Source organism: Eurypyga helias, unplaced genomic scaffold (genome assembly GCF_000690775.1).
Source record: "Eurypyga helias isolate BGI_N326 unplaced genomic scaffold, ASM69077v1 scaffold5838, whole genome shotgun sequence".
NCBI classification, from domain to species: domain Eukaryota; kingdom Metazoa; phylum Chordata; class Aves; order Eurypygiformes; family Eurypygidae; genus Eurypyga; species Eurypyga helias.
The window spans coordinates 17,977-40,195 of NW_010264840.1; the positions used below are offsets into that span (position 1 = coordinate 17,977).

Genomic DNA, 22,219 nt, shown 5'->3' on the forward strand with positions numbered 1-22,219 from the left:
CATCCCCCCACAGTGTTCTAAGCTTCAGAGAAGACTAAGCCCTGCCGAAAAGACTGCTAAATCTTGCTTTTTCCTCTAACTCCCAAACGATCAGGAATGTGGATTTATATTCCCCCCTGCCCTCCCCAGTGAATTCTTGCACATCGTGCTCTCCTGAACACTGAGAAGCTGTTTGGTTAACAAGGTAGGCCCAAAGATGGAGAAAAGGGACTGTGCTCAACAAAACCCACAGACTCTGCACACGAAGTTGAACAAAATTGTTCCCTTTTCAGGAGAATGGCAACAAGCTGTATCAATAGCTAATCTGCTTTTCATCTGACACCTTTCATGTGTAAAGGTTTCTTATCAGCACCATGCATGCCTTTTCAACTACTGGAAAGTAGTTGGAGTTTTACATTGGGTGGATTAGTTGATGTGCAGGAAGACAAGTAGAAAGATGTGACTTGCCGTGGTCCTGTGGGGTGCCTTGTGGTTTGAAGCTATGCCGGATCCCCATAGTGCTTAAATGACAGTTGGATTATGTGCTCTCCGGCCACTCTGAAGCAGTCCATTTTAGTTTTCTCCCCTAAACTTCAGGTCTGCTTTGCTTGAACATTGTAGAACCATTGTGGCTGCCGCTGATAACTGAACCTTACTGCAGAAAGAAAATTTGGTGTGGGCTCTGAATTGCTTGATGGCACTACTCCTACATCCTGCTTTTATTCCTATACGTGTGAAGTGCGTGTTTTGTAGCGCCCCACTCTGAACTCTTTGTGGTTGCATGAAATCTGGTTTCCTGCAGGGCTGTTTTAGGTAGGTGCTTCCATTGAGACCTGCGTGCAAGGTATATCGTAAACGTCTGTATTTTGAATTTGATATTTACAGGTATCATTAAGAATGATGTCAAAATCTTACCATGAAAATGCCTTCAAGTGGGACATTATTCCGTCTGGTTTAGCAACATTTTATATCCAGTAAACAAACCCAACCCTTTTGTCAAGACAATTTCTGAAGGAGGGGCACTCAAAGAACATTAAGCCTTTTCATCTGCCTAATGCTCTACCAACGCTGTGATTAATCTTGGGCTTGTCTACACAGGGAAATTACCCTTGAATAAGGAGGTGTCAGAGGCTTAGGCAGTACGGTGGTTCAGCTCTCCTTTTGTACTTCCGTATTTTGTCCTGAGAACGCTCACGCCTGGAGAAGTTACTGGAAAACAATTGTTACAGAATAAGTCTATTTCAATAGCCCATGGAGACAAGCCTTTAAGGCTGGTTCTCTCCTGTCTGCTCCCCTTTCTTAGGTTATTCTCCTTACAGCTGATGTAACACAAACCCTTTTTTTCTGCTGTTCAGGGGGTACCCTAGAGGAGGAGGCACATGTTCTAGCGAAAGGGGGCTTTGTCTCTTGTTGTGGCTATGCCACCTCTCCTCTTGTCAATTTAGCTCATTCTTTCACTCCGCAGGATGTAAACCGTTCATGCAAGGAATTTTCCTGATGCTGCAGTGTGAGATGGGAGAAGGCAATTAAAAAAGGACTAATGTACCCTATATTAGGCACTTTTTAAAAATCTGATTTTTGCTGGTGGACACTGATTAACTCCTCCCAGAGAAGGCTTCTCCAGATATCCTGGAAGCTGGCTGTAGTAATTCCCAATCTGGGGCTCTCAGCCTTGTGGCAGGTGCCTCGGGCCACTCCTGACGGAATTCCCAGATTCGGTCTGCAGACACCCAAGTGTTGTGTTTGAACACATCGTTTCACTCGGGAGAAGCTCTGTGAGCTGCGTTGTGCGACGTCACTGGGCATCGGACAGCCTTAGGCACAAAACCAGGTTTATTGTAGCAGAGCAGTGAGTTCTTGGAAGTAAGCTGGAGAAAAATCTGCTTGCCCTTCAGAAGAGGAATGAAACAGAACTCTAGTGGGTACTTAACAACCTAGTTCCTCTTTTACTTATCTGATATTTTGGCTGGCTTTGGGAGCTAATTTTTGGCCTAATCTCATCCAGTGGAGCCCTAGGAATTTACATAACCTTCGTTTCTTTGTTTGAGTGGGTCTGTCCTCCTGCTCTCTGGTTACCTGTCTGTGTATACTTCTAATAGCTTCCTTGCTTGGCACCTTTGTTCCAGCTTGCATGGGTTTCCTAGTAGTTACAGTCATTTCAAGTCAAAAATCTAGTAAGGTAGCACGGAAATGTGAAACTTATTTTAAAATAATGCACAGGCAACTCCAAGAGGTGGCTGCAGCAGTATCAGTGTAGCTACCTGTAGATGCTGCACTGAAGGCAGGTTTGATGGAGGAGAATGCGTTCTTCCCCAGTGGATAGCAAGTACAGGTAACATCTCGGGGCAGCTGGGCATTCTCCTACGCAATCCCGTGTGCTCCCCTCCTGGTGGTGCTGTACCGTAATGCCTGTGCAAACCGAACATTGAAAAACAGCCTCTCCTCATTAAGTTGTGGACTTGCAGACCTTGAAGTGCAGCTGGATGGGCAAAAATTGTGCTGAAGCAGTGCCAAGTCTTTCCATATGGATTCCATCCAGTGGGCTGGCAGTTGTTGGGACTTGTTTGTAAATGATTCATACCACTGGATTACTGAAAACTATCCAAAGAAGCATCTCTTGATGCTTATCAACTGTGGCCTTTGCTGTTCCCTGTTTGGGTCCTCACAGCAAAACCATGAAGAGGTGAAGTAGCGTGACGTGTATGAAGGTTTGCTCTGGGTTTCTTCCTCACACTATATAGCTGCTGTGCTTTCTGCAGTGCATGATTTCAACTGTCAGAGTGGCTTAGTCTCTCACTTGTCTTGGCAAGCTTTGTGGGAAGGTTTAATTCCTTCCCCTGGGATATGTGGAGTAGGGTTTACATTATTTTTGGTTTTCCTGGTGGCTATTCTCTCTGCCAAAACAGCAGAAGTGTAATATAGGATTCAGCCTTCTGAATAAAAAGTAAATGGATTTGGCCCCATTTACTTTTTCCATGCCCTCCTCTCCCCTTTCCTGGGGTTTGTAGAGAGGTCAGCTCTATGGTTTAATAACAGTGACTTGTTTTGCAAGCGCTGTGTTTCTTTGCTATATGATTATGTCCCATTCTAAAATTACTATTCACAGCCCTACAGTCATGTGTGTTCTGACTCCATTTCCTTAAGCCTTTCCTTAACTAAAGGTATGGTGGAAGCACGAACAGGAAAGATTAGAAAAATGGTCCTTGAAGGTTGAGGTTAGGGCACTGTTAAGCTCTTAGTTTTGAAGAGACAAATTAAGGGAAGGCTCCGAAGAGCATGTTGCACAACAAGCTGTGTGTAGCGAACCCTGGCTAGCTCTAACCATAAGGGGTTTTTCATGAATGTAGCACAGCAGAGTGCCTCTTGACTGACTTCCTCTCTTCAGCGAGTCTCATACTTGATTAGTAATGTTAACTTACCTTACTTCCCTCATTTGTTTCCTCCTTCTCAGTCCCAAGGATATCTTAAATTGCAGCCTTTATAAAAATCCAAAAACTCCCAAGTGTGTGTTTAATGTAAGACTCTTCAAGGCATCTAGATTATAAAAAAAAAAAAAAAAACCACACACAAAAACCAAAACACCACCACACAAAAATCTGAAATCTTACTATTACCCCAGTGTAACAGTAACAGCAGACTGACTGGTATGATCTTTTGTCTTTGCAAGTTTTGTAAGTTACTGCTACGGTCTCCTTTTTCCTCAATGGTTAGCATCAGAAATACCACTACCAGGGCTAGACCCTTGAAGACACCTTGGTGCTCAATTCAGCACTTGAGTTTGAGGACCTGAGCCTTGTGAGCAGGTATTTCACAGAGCATATAAGAGTTTCCTTTGAGAGCAAAAGAAAAATTCTAACAGCTGAGACTGTCTTGGTGCTTCTTTGTCTGAAAGTGCTTTTTGTGATCTCTCTTCTCCCTTTCCTCAGCCACTGAGCAACTTTGATGTCCAATTTCTGAATGCAGTTGGAGACCTGTTGGACCTCATTCCTGCATTATTTGAGTATCCTGCACGGAGTGGACAATGCAGCGTGGAGGCAGGAAGCCATGGGAAGTATCAGTGGGATATGGGTCACTGCTCTGCACTCATCAAGGTGAGCACCAAGAACTTCATCTCCAGTGATTTGCAGTGTGGTGTCATGGATCTGCATTGCCGGACTCTTCACTGTTACGTTGCATGTGCAGAAAGAGACTCCTGTCAGTCAAAGTGACTTTATGCAGTTGTCATTTGTGCCTCCATAGGATTCTGGGTCCAGTTTTGCTCACTTGGGTTCAAGGGCAGAGAAAAACCCAACCCAAAACCTCAGAGGCTGACAATGAAAAGCTACTAGAATCCCTAGAGAAGGGGAACTACTGTGGAGAGCAGATTGGAAGAGGGTAACTGGTTTCACCTAGCCACCTGAGGTCTGAAAGGGGGTATTGTGAATGTCTACAAATACATTGGGCAAATAAGCAGGGAGGAAGGGAAGAGGATTACTTACACTCAAGGACAGTGCTAGCACAAGAACATGTGTGTGCAAGTGGCTGATTTTTTTCCTAAGATTTAACAGTGATACTCTGGAATAGCTTTCCAGTGGAAGTAATGACAGAAAAAAAAGCTTTTAAGGTAAGTGACATCATGGTTGCAATTAAATTTTTCACTTAAAACTGTTGAGGATCTAGTCAGTGTGTGGGGAGACTCCATGTATCCCAGATCAACAACATTCACCTTAAACTGGGAAGTGTTCATTCAAGCACTTGCCTACTGCAAGAGGTTCTGAGCTGACAGCAAATCTTAGAACCAGGGAAATACTTTGAAAACATGTACTATCAATATATATCTACCTTTTCAAAATGAATTTACATGCATGTGCTTCCATACCTCAAAGTCACCCAGAGGCATTTCCACACAACCAGCAAGTTCATGCTGGATATGTTTGCAGAGAGCTGATCTGAATGCGTGGAGTGTGAGGAAACCAAGGAAACAAAACATACCATGTGATGCAGGTGTCCCAAAACACCCAAAGCTATTTCATTTTGAAAAATAAGCAATTATTTGAAAACATCACGATTGAGAAATATGTCCAGAGATTTCAGAAATTCATTGTTAAGTACACAGTTAAAAGTGCAAGAATATGCTCCTTCTTGAACAGTGTGGTTAATCAAACAGCTTCAAACAAGCTGTTCTCCCAGTTTCTAACAATTACAAAACATGCAGTGTATCGTAGGATCTCAAATTATTCATCTTTCTGCTTCTGTTTTCCAGGTTCTCCCTGGATATGAGAATATATATTTTGCCCATTCCAGCTGGTTTACGTACGCGGCCACATTGAGAATATATAAGCATTGGAACTTCAATATAGTTGATCCGAACACTAGCACCGGCCGTGTCTCCTTCAGCAGTTACCCAGGTACAAATCAAGAAATCCCAACCAGTACAGATATCCAAGATGGCATGGACCATCTTACTGCCTTGCAGGTGTCTGGCCTATGAGAAGGATGATACCTCAGCAAACGCTGGCTTCAATCCACCTAAAAACATTTAGCCACCCAGAGGACAAAATGTTGTCTTCAGTTTTCTGGCTTGAACACAATACTGTCGTAGTCTTTCTGTTGGTAATTAATCACCTTCAGCGCTCTGAATAGCACTAGTGAAATATTCTACCTGTGACACAAACGTGCTGCTTCGAATTCTACTTGTGTAGTGTGCCGGCGTATCAACTGTTGAACTGCTCCCCTTGCCTGCAGCATTCGCAGGTTTGGTGATGACAGTTTTGAAGGCCTCTGTTTACCACTGTGGCGTGACTCGTGCTGTAATGGGATTATTGGAGAGTGTTGAACGCTGGCCATTTGAAATGGTATCTACTTTGTTGGTGCTGGATTAGCACACCTTCAGCTGGGCTTTGCTTGTTTTGTTGGTTTCTGATTTTTCCCCACATCTCCCTCTTCCAGCTTCTCTATAAGCTGTTGCAAAGGGGAGTATATTTTTAATGTTTATTCCTTGTGTTAGTAATATAGCCAGCCAGAATATTGAAAGTCTCCCTCGGGAAGATAAGGCAACATATAACATTCTCAAATTTCGTGGAAGAACATTAGAAATTGCCAGCAGTTAATGTTTCAGTGGTAAAATATGTACTCTTGCTACAGCAGCACCAAGAAATACAAACGTGAAAAACCAAAGCAAGGCTCAAACTCCAAGAGTAAGCATTGAGTAAGTTTGTTTTAAAGGTGGAATTTCAAAATCAAAAATGCCCCAACACTTAAGAATCTTCATAAACTTTTTAAAGTGAAGTGTGTGCCACAGGAGGCTGACTGATTCTGATGAAAATGCGTTGGTTGATGATTTCTAAATGTGCTGTGTTGAAATACTGTGCTTGCCTTACTATGGATGCAGGGGTCTTTCCTGGCAGGGACTCCTGAGTCTGTGACTGGGAAACTGGAGAAGCACTTGTATTCATTTCATGTTGAAAGCAATTTCTTTTCTGTGAGGTTCTAGCCCTCCTCAGTGACCCTCAGGAATGCAGCATTTTCTGACAGCTGAGATCTGTGCTTTGAGGAAGGAGCAGAGGTATTCTGGCAGATGCCTAAGTGTACAACCTTTTAAGAGCTTGGGCTTCTCTCTGACTCCCTTGGAGCAACTTCACTTGCCTGCTGCAGGAGTTTTGCTGGGCCTGTGTAGCCTGATAGAAGGCCAAGGTTTCTGTCTGAGCTCTGTTCATGAGCTGAATGTACAGAGGGTTACTCTGGTTCTCCTGTCTCCCAGCAGAAAGACTCTTTGAGGATAGTACTAGCCTTCAGGAGGACGGGGCTCTGTTTCCCAACTGCTGCATGCTGCGTTGTGCTGCCGATTCAAACTGGGGATCAGGATCAGCCATGCAGAGCATTCATTATCTTTAGTGGGTGTCTGTGGTGATGTCTCTGGGGTCCTTTTGTGGATTCTTTATACAAAGTGAAATACACGTGTTCTGTTTTGATGAGGCTGATAAAGCTCGCTGTGTGGGGAGGACACCTGACAAGCAGCAGCTGCTGTGCTGAAAGGGTCAGGGTCAGCGCACGACTAGACAAAGTCCCAGTGTGCTTCCCTGAGGGTGGTCAGGTCTGCAGAGATGGCTCACTTAGAGGCTCGCTTGTGCTGGACAGGCTCTGACACAGTGATGCAGTAAGGTCCACCTCTACCAACAAAACTGAGTTAGAACTGTTGCAAAACACAGCTGTTGCAAAACACCGTTCCCATGGCAGCAGCGCAGTCTGAGACACCTGCAGTACATACAGTGTACGCACTGGCCACCTAATTACGGGATACTATCGCAAGGACCGGACAAGCACGATCCCTTTGCTACAGCAAGTTTCATTAGCTCTGGGTGTAGTTCACAAACTTGCAGTTTTCCAGGCGATGAGTAAGCTCTGAAGCACTGACCTGGTAATGATCTAGGGACATCATGCAGGAAGGAGGGAACTGCCAAATTCCTCTGTTCCGCCTTGTGATGAGAGGAAGCCTTATATTTTCAGGGCACCTAACCACGGAATTTGCAGGTCCTGGCCACAGTTCAACTTGACGACTGTAACTTTTCCCTTCATGCAAGTTCCCACTCTTAATCTCCATCCTGATAGAGACGAAGAACCACTAAGAAAGGCTAAGCTAGTAAACTCTCCTGAATAGTAACATGATCCTGATGTACGTGAAGTGATGGCTTTTGGAGGAAACAAAGACCATTAACAGACAGGTGTCCTTCCAGGCCTTCAGTGACACCTGAGTAATTAAGATTTCTGTCATGTGGTAGATTGGATATGAAGTAAAACTGCTGTCCAGAAGCTGTGTCAGAAAAGCTTCAAGGAGTGTTTGTCTTCTCACAGGGAATGTGCCCACTCCCTGATCTTTTTTTCCTGGGGTCAGAGACTAAAATTGTCCGGATTGTTTATTTACTAAATTTCAAAAGACAGGCTCCTTACACTGCAGAAAAGCTTAGGTGTGACTCAAAGGATCTAAGGCTGTTCACTAACCACGATGCTTGTCAGCCTGTGCATTGTGCTACAGCTAGAGGGCCTTGTGCTTCCTTGCTTCTGCTGTGACTGGGCAGGTAGGAGGACAAGCAGGAATTGCAGGGTCCATCCTGGCTTCCCCAGCAGTTGCCCGCATTCCTGTCAGCATGCTCAAATGTCCGCTGTTACAGCATGTTCCCTCTTTACTGTTGCTCTGAAAGAGACAAAGCAGCAACGTGGCAGAGGTAGAGTCAAGCAGAAATGAACGGTATGGTCACCTCTGCTATGCAGAATGGTTTGGCCACTTGCTGCTCCTTGCCACACTAATCCTAATCCTCACTTGAACCCTGCTCATCGTCTTTCTCTTCTGTTGAAAGCATCTGTGCAGAGCTCTGTGTAGGACAGCTCTGTGAACCTCTGGGAAGGAGGAAGATCTGAGCTGCATGCTTGGGCACCCCTGACTTCAGTGTCTCGTTCAAGCTCTGCGTGGAAGTACTTCACGTGGCCGGTGAATCTGTGCACAGCAGAGGGAACTTAAATTGTACAGACACATCACAGCTGCCCGCAAATGCTGAGTGAAGCTATGCTCATTTGGGGAGTGGGTAGGAAATGTGATGACAGACTAGGTAGGTGCTGTGTTTTGCAGGACATAACTAGTAAAAGATCAGAGAGAAATTCCCCCCTTCCCCCCCACCCTGCTAGGCAGTGACTGCTCTACACTGCCCTGTTGAGGCATTCAGAGAAATTAGCCCAGTTAACTGATGCTATTTGCAGTTTTCCTTGGACAGCAGCTCTCAAGATTTCTGGCCGTTTGGATGGATCTCTTGAACAGTTACAGTTTTGAACCCCATTTAAGAGAGGGAACTGTTGTGGTTTAACCTTGGCTAACATTTAAGTACCACGCAGCTGCTCGCTCACCTCCCCCCACTGGTGGAGGAGGAAAATTGGAGGAAAAGACAAGGAAGCTTGTGAATAAAGATAAGAACAATTTAAAAATTGATTATGAATGAATATTATAGTGATGCTAACAATACTACTACTACTAAATAATTAAAATAATAGAAAATTAAACATATTATACAGTTGCTCACCACCTGCCAACCGGTGCATAGCCAGGTTCCAAGAGTGAGTGTCAGAGCCTGAGAGTGATTGCAGCAGAGTCCGAGCGAGCCCCACGAGCAACAGCACAACCGGGAAAGCCAACAGATCCACCAGCTTGCTAACGAATGAGCAAGTTAGCAAGCTAACAAACAAGTGAGCAAGCAAAGGAGCTGCAGCCCCCCAGCTCACTGCCCACTTACGAACTGAGCATGATGTGCTATGGAATGAAATACTCCTTGGGTCAGTTTGGGTCAGCTGTCTGAATTGTGTCCACCCCACACTGTCTGTAGCGAGAGAGTTGGGAATGCAGCTGCAGTGTCAGAGGCTGGAAAAGACCTTGAATTGGTGCAAATGCTCCCCAGCACCAGCTAAAAACCACCTTATCAGTACTAGTCTCAGGGCAAATCCAAAACAGAGCCTCATACCAGCCAGTGTGGAGAAAGTTAACTCTGTCCTGACTAAAACCAGCACAGGAACCTTCCATTTGGACCCAAGCACTCTGGTTTGGGTAGTGACCTACTTTCTCTGGGCTGAGCCAGAGTCTTAAGTATGTTACTCTGATTTTAGCTGTTTAAGCAAACCAGTTGATAAGAACTTACTGTCATCTTTGCTCCTCTGGTCTGCTGGTTGAGATGGTCTGTGACATGGTGTGCTGGGCTGATCCAGGCTGGGGGCCACCAAATGCTGCTCCATCACTCCTCTCCTCAGCTGGACAGCAGGGAGGAAATAAAACAAAAGGCTCCTGAGTTGAGGTAAGGACAGGGAGAGATAACTCAGCAATTACCATCATGAACAAAACAGACTCGACTTGGCGAAAATTAACTTATTACCAATCAAATCAGAATAGGATAATGAGAAATAAACCCCAAATCTTAAAAACAACCTTCCCCCTACCTTTCCCTTCTTCCCATGCTCACATTTTATCCCGATTTCTCTACCTCCAGCACAGGAGGATGGGGAATGTGGGTACCAGTCAGTTCATCACATGTTGTCTCTGCCACTCAAACTTCTCACACTCTTCCCCTGCTCCAGCGTGGGTCCTTCTCATGGGAGACAGTCGTCCATGGACTTCTCCAGTGTGAGCTGTTCCCACGGGCTGCAGTTCTTCACAAACTACTCCAGTGTGGGTCCCTCCCATGGGGTGCCATCCTTCAGGAGCAGCCCCTCTGGTGTGGGCTCCCTATGGGGTCACAAGTCCTGCCAGCAAAGCTGCTCCAGCCTGGACTTCTTTCTCCAGCACTGGCTTCCCAGGGTGTCACAGCCTCCTTCAGGCGCATCCCCCTGCTCCGGCATGGGGTCCTGCATGTGCTGCAGGCGGGTCTCTGCTTCCCCGTGCCCCTCCGGGTGGGCAGGGGCATAGCCTGCCCTCTCACCACGGGCTGCAGGGGAACCTCTGCTCTGGTGCCTGGAGCATCTCCCGCCTTCACTGATCTGTGTGTCTGCAGAGCTGTTTCTCTCACATCTCTCTGCTTCAAATTCCCTTCTTCAGTTTTTCTCCCCTCTAAACACGTTATCCTAGAGGTGCTGTGACTGTTGCTGATGGGCTCAGCCTTGGCCAGTGATGAGTCTGTCTTGGAGCTGGCTGGCACTGGCTCTGTTGGACATGGGCAAAGCTGCTGGCAGCTTCACACAGGGTGCTGTAGCACCCTCCTTCCGTTACCAAAACTCCTTGCCACGCACACCCAATACACCTGGGAAGAAGATGGCGCAAGTTGTCTGGATGGACGGCTATACGTGTGCTGCTGAGGCAGGGGAGGAAGTGACGTGTCCCTTGCTTCAGCGCAGGGTCAGAGAGTGCAGCACTATCCCTCCCTGCAGCCTGAGCAAGAGCTAGTAGGAACAAAACACGGGAAGCGCGGTAGCCTGTGTATTCAGGGAACCAGCTTGCTAATGAAGTACTGCCAGACCTTTTTTTGCTTTCCTGCTCTCCAACATCTGTCTAAAACCCAGAGGGAAGCAGAGGACAGTGTCTGATGCACCGTGGAGATGAGAGGCCAGAGCTATAGCGTGGGATGTACTGTTTCTTAGTGCGTAGGAGAGGGCTGCAAGCGGAAGGCAGGCAGCTGGTGCTGTCCTGTCCTGAGAAGCAGCTGCTGATGGGATTAAGAAACCTAATCCAGAGAAGACCTCTTCTTTTCCGTTGTCAAATGTGTTTATAGCCCAGAGCATCTCAGCTGGGAGCGACTCATCCCTGTGAGGTGATGGCTAGACCTCAGTCTCTGACTTCCAGCTGTAATACTGACCCTTTCTGTACTTGAATGAGCACAATGACCTTTTAAAACACCAAAAAAAGCCATCTGGTTCAGAAAGCAGCAACTAACCTCTTTAGGAACAACAGCTGCTAGGGTTGCGTTACCCCCCACGTACTCTTCAGTGTGCTGACCCTCTGGAGAGCACCGTGGCACACGTTTCAAAACATATTTTGCTTTGCATGGCTGATGAATACCGTCGTGATGCATGACACTCCAGGCTCTGGAAACCTGAGCTTTCCAGCAGTGATCTGAAACTGAATTGCAACGGCTCAAACCCGGAAGATGCAATCAGACATCCTTTTGCTTGTTTCTGTGTAGGAGAAGTTGGATTTCTTGGAGGGAGAGAGAAAAAAAATAGAAGAAGAAAAAATTGATTGAGAGCTGCTGATAAAAATGGGAGGTGGGTTTACAGAAAAAATAGGTGAACCATCCAGTGAGATAACAGTTGACATAAAAGGCATTTTCAATTGCCACAGATTCTTGTACATACTTAAAAAGTCAAGAATGACCCAAGAGGACATCAGATATCTGCCTAGGCTTCACCCAGGTTTTATTTTTGTGGCTGCCTTTGCCCTGGGATAAACCTGTTGTACGTGTTTTAACTTCACTTTGTTTGGGGGGTGCCTGTGCCTTAAGTCAAAGTGGTACATGTCGTCTTGGAAGAGTTAGGCTGGTAATGGGGTATCGTGGAGGGCGTGCTCTGCTGTAACACTGCAGGACAAAGCTTGGTAAATACGAAGGCCCAGAAGGAAAGCCCCTTGTTTTCAGCGTAGCTGAGCTTTGCGGTTTATTTGAATTAGCATTCCAATTTCAGTTAATTCTGCATCATTCCTTGTGCTAACAGTTGCTTTGAGCTGAGTTTTTCTGTTTCTTCAGCTGTTTATCGAAAAAGAAGAAAAACCTATTTGGTTTATCTTGAAGTAGGGCACTTGGCATTGGCATCCGTGTGGGAATTGGTGTTCAGTTCAAATCATAGTTGTTGAACATTTTCATTTCTTGTCTCTGTTTGGGCAAGCACTTGGTTACACAACGGTTTATTGCTGGAGTATCCCATGTCTTTGTATGCAACAGACTGGCAGAGCCAGGTCTCGAGTGTTTCTCTTCTTGTCCTTACGTACTTGAGAGAGAACTCTGCCACTGATGCATGTAGTTTATTGACACTCTTTTTCTGTCTCCAAGAATACTGGGAACCACAAGCTACCAGGGTGCTCTGCCTGTTCTGTGCTGACATAACTTTTAGAGAACAAGTGACCATGGAGTATATTTTTCTGGATCTGTTCTGATTTGAAAATTAAGATATGAAAGAAGTCTTGCTGAAACAGAGCACTTAATTAAACAGTACTTTTCCTTGAAGGAGGTTTGCCTTTGGATGAAAGCCCAGGAATAAGAGGCAGAGCTGAACTGTCTATCAGGCTGTGTCTAGGCTATTGGAAGTTGCTGACCTTAGTTTGTTTGCAGAGTGCATTAATACAACTTCCTGTAAAAAAATTTCACAGTGGACCTAAACTATTATGTTGTTGCACCGCATTTTAGCATTTTGTACTCTTTGAAGAGTGATTCCATTAAAAACTGATTAGCAAGAGACCAGATTCTGGATGACTTCCCTGTCAGGAGCTCAGTTAACAACCTTTTTTCCCCAACCTGGTAGCCCTGTGTCCACTGGGGAATCTCAAAGCCAGGTTATTTCTCTTTGTAAGAGGTCACTGTGCTAACTGTGGCATTATAGCTGACCTTTGCAGCCCTGTATGCCACCTCCTGGTGTGGGATCTGCAGTCAGACCTAGTACTTCTGTTGGCATGTAAGCTGGAAGGGAATCCTGCCCACAGATACGTTGCTGGGTTGAGTTTTTGCAGGGCTGATCGGCATAAAAACCCGCTGACAGCAGGTCAGAGAAAGGAGTAGGTAAAGCCTTTTCTCATATAAAAGATACGGTTTCTGGTTTAAGAGGTGCCCATTTCTTGGAGATACCTTTGAGAACAGTTAGACTGGAAAAGATAAAACTAGAAGGAAGCTTTTTCTGCTTGGCCTGATTTATTAAGAAGGGATTATTTTAAAGGAATACCTGTTGTCCTTAGAGAATGAAAATCTGAAACTGGCTCATAAAAATATTTGTGGAGTTTGTACTTTTGTTTTGATTTTCTTTGTTGTATTTTTTTTGGAAGTGATTTCTTTGTTAGAAGCAAACACTCACTGGGCATTTACAGTGCATAATCCCCAGCATCAGGGGAGGACATAGCTTGACCCCTGAAGGAGAAACTTCCAAACTTGGAATGCAGACATGAAGCAAATGCTCTAGAGAAGGAATTGTGTGTGAACGCATGACAGATGAGAAGCTGTGCTGACAGGTGGGCGTAGAGCACTTGCAGAAGTTGACACCTCATCTTCAGTATTTGTACAGTTTGATTTGAAACACACGTTGACTCATTCATATCCTCTTGGCTTTTGTCTCTGTTTTGTTCTATATCAAAGGTTCACGAAGATAACCGATTTTGTATTATTGCTGTTTAAGGCTTTTTGGTGTCCCTGGATGACTTTTACATACTAGGCAGCGGCTTGGTCATGTTGCAGACTACCAACAGTGTGTTCAACCAAAGCCTCATTAAGGAAGTGGTGCCCGAATCCCTGTTGGCTTGGCAGAGGGTCCGCATTGCTAACATGATGGCAGACGGTGGCAAAACTTGGGCAGAAACCTTCTCAAAGTGCAACTCTGGTAAGTACACTTTCATACGACTCTGAGGGGAAGGAAAAAAAGGATGGGTTCCTCCTCCCCCGTGTACCCTTTTCCGTCCCCAGGCAGGACATGTAACCCTCTTTGCTCTCATGCCTAGGGACCTACAACAACCAGTACATGGTGCTGGACCTGAAGAAGGTCAGGCTGCGCAAGAGCCTGGATGACGGTGCGTTGTACATCGTTGAGCAGATCCCAACCCTCGTGGAGTATTCTGATCAAACGAATGTTCTCCGGAAAGGTAACAGCTCCCTAGTAGTTACTGGCTTTGGAAAGGCATCCCTTTGTGCCAGCTGATGAGGAATCGTGCTTTGTACCTGGGGAGGCTTTACTGAACACTTAGTGCTGAGTTTTGGGTTAGAAAGCTTTGTGTGAGCATCCCTCTGGTTCCAGGTCTAGAACGTTGTATTCCTTTCTCCTCTACGCTGCGGCAGAAATGTGGTGAGCATCTGTGTTTCTTAGAAGCAGGGAGGGGAAAAATAGGCTTTACTTCCTTTCTTTCTTGTTCTTCCTTTTTTCCTGGTTTTAGCCCTATCTTAGGGACCTGTGGGGTCTCTAAAAGGGTCTCTAAAAAGGTGAGGTCTGTGTGAAGCAGTACTTAATAACTGTGGTTCTGTGGGCTGCTTGAAATATTTGGTGAGTGGGTCACTCCCCGAGGAGATGAGCCTTAAGTTCTCTGTTAAATTCAGCTTCTGAATTTTTCTGGAGCTCTGTTACCTGATAAATACTTGCTGTTTAAAAGATTACTTAATGCCCCAGCAAGACTATCAACAAGGGAATGGAAAACAAGCAAAAAAAAAACCATCAGTGAAGCTAAAGACCCACTGTCATGTTCCATTCAGAGGTGTTTGCTGGACGCTTCACGTCAGCATCCAAAAGCTGGAGCTCGTTCCGCAGATTGAGGTGTGTGCCTGCTGCTTTGTGCTCTCCTTCCGCAGATTGAGGTGTGTGCCTGCTGCTTTGTGCTCTCCTTCCGCGGATTGAGGTGTGTGCCTGCTGCTTTGTGCTCTCCTTCCGCGGATTGAGGTGTGTGCCTGCTGCTTTGTGCTCTCCGTGCTCAGGAGGTGAATTGATGTATTGCTGTTCAGCACCAAAATGACTAGAAGTGCATTTATGTTAGTAGTTGGGATTGTTGCCCTTTAGGATTTTTCCTTGTGCCTGGCCTCTTGAAAAGTGCTGGCTTGTTTTAGGCTTTGCCGCAGTGTCAGTATGGCTTTATGGGATGTTTTGTATGGGTAATTTGGAAAAACCCCATGTCTCTCCATTAGGCTTCTCTGGCTCCTTGATCTGTTGGAGATACGCACGTAGCCCGTTGCACCTTGCCTTCCGGTGCTCGTGTGTGGAATGCCTCGGGCTCCTTTGCGCCGTGTTGTGGGCTGTGGCATGGACCAGGAAAGCTAAAGGAGGCCTCTCTGGCCCTGGCAGTTGCAGCAATGCAGCCGTGTCGCAGTGGTGCTGCACCTCTGCTGGCTTAGGGGGCTCCCCCAGTCCCTCCTCAGCGGTCGGTGACTGCAGAGTGTTGCTGTGTGGGATTCCCTATAGGACTGAGCCCATCCCCCCAGGCTTGGGCGTGCAGTGACCGCTTACTCCCTCCTAGGAGATAGTGTGGCTGCTCTGTGCTGGGGGGTGGCAGCACGTGTTAGAAGTTACATACTGTTTTACACTTTCACTATGGCTGTGCCCAGGTCTCCCAACGCACCTTAGGTCTATCAGATGACGCAGTAGCCCGTCTTCGGTAGCCTGAGCGTTGCAAGGGCATTCCTCGGCAGGTAGGGTGGGCGGAGTGCTGCCTTACAGACCTCAGCTGCTGTAGGCCCCCCACTGCTCCTGTAAGCAGCAGATTGGACGCCCCCACGCCACACAGGACACCAGACCAGTCCCATCGAGGCCTCTCCCCAGCTCCCTGGGGCTCGGAGCAGCCCAAGTAGGGAAGTTTGCCTTTCTCAAGGGCCGTGCTGCCTTGCGGAGTAGCTGACCCTGGCACGCTCCCTAATCGCCTCGTAGCCGGTATCCAGAGGGAACGTGCTTCTTGCACTCTGGCCTGGTCGGTTTGTACCAGCACTGGCTTTTTAAGTCTCTTTCAAGCATGAACCTAGAAACAACAGTGAGAACCGAGCTCTCAGGTGAGCAAAGGCCGGCACTGCTGTAGTGAGCCCTGTATCTGAGAAGGGAAGCATTTTCTTAAAATGGAAAGATTTTTTTTTAATGGCTTCCCTCAGCCGGTCTCTTAAGGCAGTGCAGGTGAGTTCTAAAAACCAGGAATCTCTTGGTTGCCCTCTCCAGGCCAAGATGTCAAGGTACTTTCTGCATGTTAACACAGAAAGCTCGGGAATCCTGTAGAGGAGGTGAGGGAGGGCAGTACTGTCTCCAGTACAGGGAAAGGGCACAGGGGGTGGGCTGCAGTTCGTTTACTGATTACGTAGCGCATCCATTCCAGCATCAAAAGCATCCCATGAAATCAGAACTTAGGGTCTCTGTCTCCTCCACCATGCACCCCTTCTTCTCCCTGCTCTGTCTTGGTATTGCTGAGATCCCTGGCTCTGATGGGCGGAGCGGGAAGGCTCCGGGGAGACCTTACCGCACCTTCCAGTACCTGAAGGGGCTACAAGGAAGCTGGGGGGGACTTTTTACAAGGGCCTGTAGTGACAGGACAAGGGGGAACGGGTTTAAATTGAAAGTGGGGAGGTGTAGATTGGATATCAGGGAGAAGTTCTTCCCGGAGAGGGTGGTGAGGCACTGGAACAGGTTGCCCAGAGAAGCTGTGGATGCCCCATCCCTGGAAGTGTTCAAGGCCAGGCTGGAGGAGGCTTTGAGCAACCTGCCCTAGTGGAAGGTGTCCCTGCCCATGGCAGGGGGGTTGGAACTGGATGATCTTTAAGGTCCCTTCCCACCCAAACCGTTCTGTGATTCTCTGATTCTATGATTTTGTTTCAGAGGGTTGTTGCTGCCTTCGTGTCTCCCTCGCTCTCCTTTCAACCGTAGACTCTCTCTGACTTGTTTTTGTCACTGTTCATGCTGCCAGGCCTAACGGCCAGGTTTCACTGGCTTGTGGCAATGCTCGGGTAGGGGCTCCCGTAGGTTGGGTGCTGTATTGTCTGCACGGGATCTGCAGCCTTGCGGAGCCTGCTAAACTCATTCTGGTTTAGCAATTTGATCCAAGTTTTCCGTGTGGGAGAAGGGGCCATCTACAGGCACTGCATTCACGTGAGACAACAGCACCTTTTTGAATGACAACTACACCCTGCTGCTTTGGAAGCGGATGGATCCGTATCCTCTGGCCTGCATCCTTAGAGGCTGGCAGGCGTGCTCGTTTCTGGAGGCTGCCTGTATGGCATCACACCACGTACACAGCTGTTTCCTTCAGGTGGGCTCTAGGACACGAAAGCAAAGGCCAGCAGGCAGGGTGTTTCCGTCCCTGCTGCGTGCCGGGCTGGACCCAAGCTGGTAAGGCCTCTGTGCAGGCAGCGTGCCGGTGCTCACGCTGTCTGCCTGTCTGTCCTTCCAGCAGACTGGTTTGTGTCTGAGCATCACTCCCAACGAGTCCCAGTTGATTTTCTTGAGCATCTTTGAGCCTGACTCCTCACACACGTGGAGCGCTGTGTTTGCCAGCGTCCAGACAGTAAATCCCTCAGCCGCATCCTGGTGGGTGTGCGTTGAGAGGCACTGGGCCCCATTGGCAACAGGAAGGCTTGTGCGTTGGAGGGAAGCTGGAAGTGTGCTGCTCTTGGGACTAGCCCATGTTATTTACTCTCTGCCTAAACACTCCTTGATGTCTGCCTTGCAAAAAAAAAGAAAGAAAAAGTTAAAGGTTAAGGTATAGGTGTCTATTTTTATTTCCTCCAGGACTCGCTGTACCCAGATCCTGAGCTGGCTGGTCTCCTGGCTCTTTGCAGGCTTCTCTGCCTTCTAGACTAGTCTTGGTTTAGGCAGTTGTCCAACGCCTACCTAAAACTCCCTGGAGTTCTGGCTGCTAACTCGGCTCTTTGGAGTTACCGAAGCTGCAGGATTTGCTCTTGCTCTTGGATGAGTTAGGGCAGGGCTCTGCTCTGCTGATCAGTCACTTCTCAACCCTCAGAGGCTGCTGTCCCCCATCTCTCCTTATCAGGGGCAAGCACAGCTTTCCCACCACCGCCGGTGTGTGGGTGTGTGTCCTCTGCCGACCCGCCCCCTCTTCACCCCGTCAGCTCTGTGGTCCGTGTGTGTCCGTCCGTCCCCGACGGCTCAGCAGGGTGTATTACTCTGCCCTGGTGGGAAGGGGAGGAGGGAAAGGGAGTGACTTCAAGCCTCTTGCGGGGAAGTTTGGAAGTAAATGATCTTAGGCTCCTCTGAGGTGTCCACCTCAGGCTCCTGCAAGTCTGGCCTCAGCTGTTTTGCAGGATGAGTCCTCAGGGTGGAAGTCTGGGGGTGGGTTGCCTGGGTACGGTCTCCACTGGTGTTAAACTGGGAGTCACCCCTGGTCGTGCCAGTGACCGTGCCTTATTTTCTTGTGTTCAAACCAGTTTGATGTGTTACTCCTCGACATGCTGTTAAGGCAGTTCAGCGTGGAAGATAGTTTATTTTTCTTTGTTGATAGAAACAAGAGTGTTCAGCTTTCCTAAGCGATTAACAAGCTGGGTTTTGTCTCTGACAGGTTACTGGCCTTCATACAACATCCCTTTCCATGAAAAGATTTACAATCTCAGCGGGTACGCGGCGTACGTTGAGAAGTATGGCATGGATTTCTCTTACGAGCTTGCTCCAAGAGCAAAGATCTTCCGTCGAGACCAGGGGAAGGTGACCAGCTTGGAAAGCATGAAGTACATCATGAGATACAACAGTAAGACACGTGTTCATGTGCTGCGCAGCTGATCTCAGTAAAGCAGTGGTATTGTTATTTCTTGGATTACAGTGGGAAGTTGCAGCCTCACATACAGATTAGAGCTGTATTACCCCAGGTGCAAAGCACCCACAAAGCAAGAAGCTTACTTGCACGCTTACTGTCGAGGTAGGAAACCAGGCTAAAATTACTCTAACAGAAGCAGGACTGGGTTCCCTCTAGAATAAGGGCCCTTGGGCTTGCAGTCTGGCTCCGGAGAGCTGCTCACACTCCAAGAGACTCTGTGGACTTCTGTTGCCAATACACCTACAGCCTGTCAGTCTTCCTGTGTGACCTGCTCCAGGTGATCCTGCTCTGGCAGGGAGTTGGACTAGATGGTCTCTAGAGGGCCCTTCCAACCCCTTCCACTCTGTGGCAGCCTTCAGTCCTAAGGAAGAGTTAGGTCAGGTCAGACCAGAGAATTGAGTGTAGAAGTGCAGCTCAGTTTGGCCTCTTTTGCCCCTGTCCAGGCAGCACCTGTGGGAGGTGATGCTCTGCTTTTCCCTGACAGGGTTCTCCTTCACTGCATTAAAACCAGCTTCGTTAACTTCTCGCGAAGCCCATCTCTAAGTGCAGACAGCTTTAGATCCTTCATTTGTATTCCCAAGTACAGGGAGCACGCTGATTCCCAGGCTGGGATTTGGGAGGCCTCTCTCAGGGCGGGGTATCGCTGCTGTTGGGGCTGTGCGTAGCAGTGTGCTCAGACGGTGGGGCTTGTCTACTGCCCCTCCTGCCACAATGGGTGTTCAAAGGCTTTGCTCTTCGCCACTTTCTTCAGTCCAGACCAGGAAAAGGAAAAGGAAGGCTCTCCCTGCTGCGCTTTCCCTTCCCCCCTCCCCTTTCTCCTCTGCTTTTCTTTCCTGACGGAGTTCCTGCAAGCTTTCATCATGCAGAGTTGCGGAAGTTTGTGGTTAGAGTTTGGCAGTGCTGCCCCTGGGATGCAGGAATAGCTGTATGGACTTGGATTAGGAGCTTGTCTACTTCATGTCCCGTCTCAAGCGCTGACTTCCAGCCGGAACCCAGGGAGGAGCGCAGGAGCACTGCGACAGAGCTGCGTTTCTGCCAGCGCGTCTACCCAGCCGTGGGTGGCTGGGGCGCTTTGCATCTAGAGGCTTTCTGTGGGGGATTAACATGTTTTCCTTCCTTCCTTCCCTCCCACTGTCATTCTCCCCAGACTACCAGCGTGATCCTTATGCTGAACACAATCCTTGCAACACCATTTGCTGCCGGGAGGACCTGAATCCTTCTTTTCCAGTGCCAGCAGGCTGCTATGACTCCAAGGTAAATCATGTCGATTTCAGTGTCTGCGGAATGTTTGCTGCAGCCTGTTTGTGCTGCTGCCAGACCTGTAGCATGTTTCCCTGCGCCAGGGCCGGCATGGCCAGGGCAGGCGTGGCTAGGCCTGTCTGTTCCCTCTTTTCAGGCCTTCCCAGTGCTTGGGCAGCTCCAGAGAATGGTAATTCTGTGCGGAATCCCCTCTCTGTCCCTGCCACCAGCCCTGGCAGAGGATACAGGGGGGAGTGTGCGAAGCAGTGAGGTCTGTGGGAACTTGTGGTGTTCAGGGGGTAAACCCCAAAGCCTTGCAGCAGGAGGAGCCTGAGAGAGGGCTGGAATGAGCTGTCATGTCACTGGGAGAAGGTGACACTTGCACAGCCTCAGCCTCCCCCTGTTCCTGGGGACTGTGGGTACCTCCCCAGGGCCGAGGAATGTGTCTGCAGCCTGGTTTTAGCTCTCCCTTTGCACAGCCTGGCTCTCTCGTCAGTCTCCCTGCTCCAGGGCTCTGCCTCTCGGTGGAGCTGCTTTGAGCAAACTTTGGGAAACCTCACTTGGCTTTCTGCAGGAAAACCCTTAGGCCTGCTCTCCTGGAGAACTCGGCAGTTTCCGAGGCAGCTTGAGTCGTGCCCTCACAGCGAGGGGCAGTACCTGAGTAAGCAGCTGCCCAGCCCTGGTGTGCTGGGAGGTCGTACGGTGCCTTATCCCATGGGATGCGTGTCTGGATTGAGTGTGGCTGGCTCGGACTGGCCCTGTGGAGGCTGTTCTGGCATTGCTGGTGCGGTGTGTCCGCTCAGCTCGCCCAAGCCCAGGCCAGCTGCCCGCTGTGGTGGCCGGTAGGAGCCCCCGGAGCTGGCTGTTAGATGAATCCGGAAGCTTGCTGTGCATAGGTGCCTGGTAAGGGAGCAGGTCAGGGCACGCTGCGGTGATGCCTTTGCCAGCACTGCTAGGCCAGGGGCTTGGGCTGGGCTGGGGGAGGGTGAGCATCCAGGTGAGGAAGACGACCCAGAGCAGAAGCAAAACCTGGCAGTGAAGCTGCCGCCAGCTCGGTGTGAACACGGGAGGTAACGCTACTGTGTCCGAGCTGGGGAAGGTGGAGCAGACTGGGGACCTCTTGGGGGATCATGCAGGAACAGGGCAGGGTCCAGGCAGCAGCATCAGCTCCCTGCTGCCTTTGTCCTTCCTGAAGTACCCTGGCAGTGCCCGAGGGGACAGCCCAAGTGCTTGCAGGCAGCAGAGCTTGGGCCAGACCCTCTGGGCTGCCTGCTGCAGCTCTTTGGGGACGTCCAAAGCCAGGGCAGATGTGCTGCCTCTCGCCCTGGGCAGCACCAGGGCAGCATCGCTTGTGCTTCGCTGCTGCCCTCCGATGCTGGCTCTTCTGTGGCTCAAGATGCCTCTGCCCGGCCAGCACGCATTTTCCCTTGCTGGCTCGCTTTATGATCCAGTCTCCCGGGGCCGTTCCTGCTCCCTGGGACAGGTGCCTGTCAACACCCTTTTGCCCTGACTCCTGTCCTTTCTTGCAGGTGTCAGATTTCCGCTTGGCTTCGGCGTTCACAGCCGCCGCGATCAACGGCCCCCCGGTGCAGGGCGGCCTCCCCGTCTTCACCTGGAGACGCTTTAACCGCACGCGACACCAGGGCCTGCCGGAATCCTACAACTTTCATTTCGTCACCATGAGGCCCATCCTGTAAAACCAGCATCGATACTCCCAAACGGGATTTTTTTTTAATGGAAGTTTTCATTCTTGTGTGTAATAAATTGAGCCGGATGTCCACATCCCTGCGCATTCCCTGCCTTCCCCATCCTGCTTGCCAGGCATTTTGTCCCGACATCCACTGGCTGCCTCCATTCAGCCCAGCGCATGTTCTGCTCTTCTCAGCTGCTTGGGTGGCACTTGCTCCGACCAGGATTGCTGCCGTGGCACTGCTCTTGGTGGTCTGCGCCAGCATCCCAGCTATTCCCAGGTATTCCCAGAGTGGCAGTGAACTGCAGTGCCATTGACGAGTGATCTGTCTCTAGGGCCAACGTGGGAGCTGCCTCCGTGGCGGCCTGGCATCTGCCTTCCGGCTGAGCAGC

The 22,219-nt window shown here is 48.8% G+C and overlaps 1 protein-coding gene across 1 annotated transcript in view; it reads left to right on the forward strand.

The window, feature by feature from the left end:
• The window catches only part of PLBD1 (phospholipase B domain containing 1), a gene marked incomplete at its 5' end in the record, with an annotated part of 32,347 nt that extends 10,424 nt beyond the window's left edge, over positions 1-21,923 (forward strand). The window contains 7 exons of the mRNA XM_010156504.1: positions 3,906-4,070; positions 5,222-5,366; positions 13,798-13,998; positions 14,117-14,257; positions 18,647-18,832; positions 20,046-20,152; positions 21,667-21,923. Coding sequence (XP_010154806.1) covers positions 3,906-4,070; positions 5,222-5,366; positions 13,798-13,998; positions 14,117-14,257; positions 18,647-18,832; positions 20,046-20,152; positions 21,667-21,834 — 1,113 coding nt within the window. The remainder of the gene's footprint in view (positions 1-3,905; positions 4,071-5,221; positions 5,367-13,797; positions 13,999-14,116; positions 14,258-18,646; positions 18,833-20,045; positions 20,153-21,666) is intronic.
• Between the last annotated feature and the right edge of the window lie 296 nt (positions 21,924-22,219).